The sequence below is a fragment of the Ipomoea triloba genome, chromosome 14, assembly GCF_003576645.1.
Source record: "Ipomoea triloba cultivar NCNSP0323 chromosome 14, ASM357664v1".
NCBI lineage: Eukaryota > Viridiplantae > Streptophyta > Magnoliopsida > Solanales > Convolvulaceae > Ipomoea > Ipomoea triloba.
Genome location: NC_044929.1, coordinates 18,186,591 through 18,191,412, shown reverse-complemented (window position 1 = coordinate 18,191,412; position 4,822 = coordinate 18,186,591). Strand labels below are relative to the sequence as shown.

At 35.4% G+C, this 4,822-nt stretch overlaps 1 protein-coding gene across 1 annotated transcript; it reads left to right on the top strand.

The window, feature by feature from the left end:
* Nucleotides 1-1,040: 1,040 nt before the first annotated feature.
* Nucleotides 1,041-2,117, top strand: LOC116004990 (zinc finger protein ZAT5-like). The gene has a single exon (XM_031245197.1). It carries the CDS (start codon nt 1,121-1,123, stop codon nt 1,979-1,981), a length of 861 nt encoding a protein of 286 aa, XP_031101057.1. The 5' UTR covers nt 1,041-1,120; the 3' UTR covers nt 1,982-2,117.
* Nucleotides 2,118-4,822: the final 2,705 nt, after the last annotated feature.

The following is a 4,822-nucleotide window of genomic DNA, read 5'->3' as shown; positions in this document are numbered from 1 at the left end:
ATATATTCACTTCAATCTCCTTATTCCCCTTTCTATGTTTTTAAATTAAAGAAATGTACAAATAAAAGCATTTTCGATTTTGCATTTTTCTATTTCTCCAAAAAACTAAAAGAATTGGGGGCAATTTAATCAAGTTGGTTGGTTAATAATATTACAAGTTCGACTCCCAAATCGGAAGCAGTTTATTGACTTTTTTTTTATTTGACTTAATTTACCTCCTTAAAATTTTTTGCTGACTAAGATCACAAAACGAGATTTATTCTACTAGTAACACTGCATGCGGCACCCTTAACCATAGGCTTCACTTCGATCAAGATATTATTAGGCTCTAATTAGTACTAATCACTTAACGCATATATATGTATAATTTTTATTTTTTATTTTTTGTCTGAATTCATGGTACCTGATAGAAAGTATTATATTTTCAAAATAAATTTTGTTTTATTTTTAATTTTTTAATTTTATTTTTACATACATTGCAAAGTAAAATCTGGTCTCCATACATGGTATTCACAAGTTGATATATATATAATTCTTTGCCACCCTTGAAGGCATACCTTATTAATAGTTTTCCCAACACTCATGCCTTGCTTATAGAGGGATGAGCAAGAAACACACCAATGAAATTCAATTCCCCAAATTAAAAGTTTAATTGAAACTCAAGTTGCTTGGCTTGCTAGTCTTGCTAGGCTAAGTGTATGTGGTTAAAGAGAGTGAGGAATATTAGTTAAAGACACCTTTCCTAAGTACCTAACGCAAGCAAACACTTGTGGCTACACTTTCTCCTTTTAGGTATGATCCATCACGATTTCGATCCCGTTTTCTGTAAGTTCAAATGACGCGTGTTACGTTATACCGAGTAAAAAATTTTAAAAGATATTATAAAAAACGAGGGTTCGAATTTTTTCTTTTAATTTTATTAAAGAAATTATTCAGATCACGAGAATACTAATTTTAATCCAGAACATTTTTTACTTTAAGTTATATGGTTGGTATATATATATATATGTGACAACACTCTTCAGTGTCCCACCCCGGCTCTCAAATTCTTATATCTTTCAAGGCTGCTCTGATCATCGATCTTCACTTTACTTTTTGGCTGTTTTTAGGCACTATTGTTATGGAAATCTCTCAAGAATATTCCGATTATCAGATGGTGTTGGTGAAAGGAAAGCGTACTAAACGTCCGAGGGGGTTGTCGCCGGCTGACTCGAGCTGTTCTAGCGGCGGCGGGGATGGCGGCGGCGGTGGTGGTGCTGTTTTCTATTCCTCCTCCGCTCAATCTCCGGCGACTTCCACTAGCCAGATATCCACCGATGAGGATGAGGACATGGCGAATTGTCTGATTCTTTTGGCAAGCGGCGGCGGCGGCGGATGCCGTCAAGTAGAGAGCGTTAGTGGCGGCCGGAAAGTCGACGAAATGGGCGGCGGCGCCGCCAAGGGTGGCGGCGATTTATTCGTCTATCAGTGCAAAACTTGTACCCGAACTTTCCCGTCGTTTCAAGCTCTTGGTGGGCATAGAGCCAGCCACAAGAAACCTAAGATCACGGCGGGAGACGATCAGAAAAAATCGCCGCCGCCGCCGCCTGCGGCGGCGCCGGCGGACCATGAAAAACAAAGTTGGCCGCTTTCCGCCGCCGGGGTTTTCAGCAATGGCGGCGGGAAGGCCAAGATTCACGAGTGTTCGATCTGCGGGTCGGAGTTCTCGTCGGGGCAAGCTCTGGGAGGTCACATGAGAAGACACCGGCCGCCGCCTACTATCATTCCGACGAAGCTGCTCTCGGTGAGCAGCGACGGCGGAACGACCCACGTTTGTGAATCATCGGACGGTCGAGAGAAGGCGGCGCCGACAGGTGGCGTTTTCACGCTCGATCTTAACCTGCCGGCTCCACTAGAAGAGGATGATGACGGTGATCAAGAAACAAAGTTACAAAATAATCTTGCGTTTTCCACCCCGGCTTTGGTGGACTGTCATTACTGAAACAGATAATACACATAGTGATATTGAATTATTTGTTTTAAATTTTAATTGATTGTTTGTGATCCATCACCCAACATCAAATTTATCTTGATTATTATTTGTTATCATTCTAAACTTATTATTATTATTATTGAAATAATTAATTACTATTAGTTTTTATTTTTACTTCTTTACTCAATTGTCTAAACATTACATTCACCATTACCAGATCAACCTAACTAGTCCATAGTTGCCCTGATTGTCGATCAGCTCAAATCAAAATCAACCTATCTGATTTATAATTGATCGGTCCAAACTAAAAAGACTGATACTGAATTTTCGAAAAGAGTCTGGAATTTTTGTCCAATCACTTTAGCTAGGTGAATACTTGAAACTCACATACATATATATTAGGTGAAAGATGATCTCCGAGTTAAGTTTTAACTATGAAGTTAATAGGTTATTCATTGAATTTTGATGGGTTTGTTGTTGATGTGTTTTGTCAATGTACGGTGGTGATCTGATCTACTTCAATTTGTTGAAGTAGTACTGCTATACTTTGCGTAGGTGGTCACTGCCCATGCTTGCCTTTCATACACGAAAAGGGGGCCCGTGATGGGGTACCTTTTAATCTAGTTTTTTCCCTCTTTGCAAAAATTTGTTTTTGTTCTCCCATGAGTGCGTGTGAGAGAAATGCGTATTATATTCATCAACACATTATACGTTACTCAACACCTTTTGTCTACTCTCATCCAAATACATTATTTGTAAATGAGAAAATTGAATTTATATAATCAACATCTATGTAAGTATAAAACTTCTGAGTAGTTCAAAGGCTTATAAGTAAAAAACTTGTGAGTAGTTCAAAGGCTTATAAGTAACTTAATCTCTATTGAAGGGCTTTTGTATATCAAATGGCCAGTCTTCAAAAAGATAGATATATGAGTTTACGTTGTTGACATTGAAAATTTGAAAAAGATAATATTAAATATTCGAGTATATTTTGAATAATATTGATATTGTCCAATTTATTTAATTAGATAATATTAAAAGAGTTTGAACTTATCAAAACTGTTATTATCCTACAACTACAAAAAAAAAGAGTCATCATTTATCTTAGAAATGATTATAGGAACATCTTGAAAATATCAGGGAAGTCTTGAAAATAAAATACTTCTAAAATTCCTCCATGACTCTTGATTTAAGTTCGGAGACACTTCAATGAAGAACAAACACCAAACATATGAGCTCTTGTTTGAAAATCAAATTACTTGAATTTCGGAGGCCCTACAGTGGAGTATTCAAGGCATCTAAGCGAAGAATCAGAGGACTACATAGATACTACTTGTAACTAGAATTTTGAATTTCAATATATATAATTCAATTTTCTTTGTTCACATAGGTTCCACAGAAGGGTCGAATATATACGAGCTTAATCTTAATGGAACGATGAAGTTTAAATGCTCACAATAAAACTTCAAGCATCTTTCAAGGGATTTTAGAATGATTTTATAGTTATTTTGAATAAGCTTTTCTTCTCTGGCATTGTGTTTATGGTGGTGAGAATATGAGACTTCAAACTATATTATCTTAGAGCATCTACATCAGTGATTTTTTCACGATTTTTTAGGACAACATGACTTATGTGGAGGAGAGAGAAAAATCGTGGTGCTTAGGACCGCCAAAAGAGAGAAAAGGGAAAAGAGAGGCTGTGCAGGTAAGCATGACCTACACAGCATGCGCCCGGGCCGGCTAGCGCGTTCTTTTTTTGTTTTGTTTTGTTTTTTTTTTTTCGTTAGTGCTCCTTTTTTTGTTCTCTTTTTCCTTATTCTTCCTCCCCCTCTCTCTCCTAGTGGCACTTCAAAGACCGTGTAAAATGCATAGCTGATGAGGATGCTCTTAATATTAATAACCACCTTTCTGTCCAGGTTCATGATCTTATCACAATTATACTACTCTATATTATATATATATATATATATATATATATATATATATGCTCTTAATATTAATAACCACCATTCTGTCCAGGTTCATGATCTTATCACAATTATACTACTCTAAATTTTATATATATACATATATATATATATATATATATATATATATATATATATATATATGTAAATTGACTATATCTTATCAATAATTAAATTAATTAGGCAGTAACATCACCCAAATTAATACAATCATTATACCATGAACCATGATTCACATTGTAAGGTGAACTGACATAAGATTTATTTTTAGTATTACTAAATATTCATTTTTAATCATTGAATGTTCATATGTTTGTGTACTGAAGGTTCATTATTTGGTATACAACCTAATAAAAATGAATATTTATCTATGGTCCACAATGTAATTTGCGGAGTTAATTCAGTTAATTGATGTGTAAGCTCAAATATCTCAATTAATATTTTTGAATCGAAACATATGTTTTGGGACTTTCGTCTCAACTAAAAATTTAAACTTAAAAAATTGTTTGTCTATTCCGATACCATAGATTAAATGATGTCTCATGTCCACAGTCCACCAGCCCTATTCCTAACTTTGAAATAATTAACCAAATTTAAAAGTTGAAGAATCACATGTGGCCAAACTATACTTAGAGGATCCTAACTAGTATTAACCCTAAAATTGTAAACTCACACTAATGCATTTTGACAGGGTAAAAGGGAAGTGAAGTTGGCATGGGATGGATGGGGGATAGGGTTTGGCATGCACAAGAAATGAAAAGTACATGTGGATCAGCTTTGGCTGTTCAGTTCTTTTGGTTGTTTGATGATTACAATTTTACAAGGAATGCTGAAAACAAAAGGGAGACTCCATCAATGTCTGCTTCATTAAATGACAATAAAG

Excerpts from the sequence above, each read along its gene's own strand:
- LOC116004990 (XM_031245197.1), top strand. The coding sequence starts at position 1,121 with ATGGAAATCTCTCAAGAATATTCCGATTATCAGATGGTGTTGGTGAAA.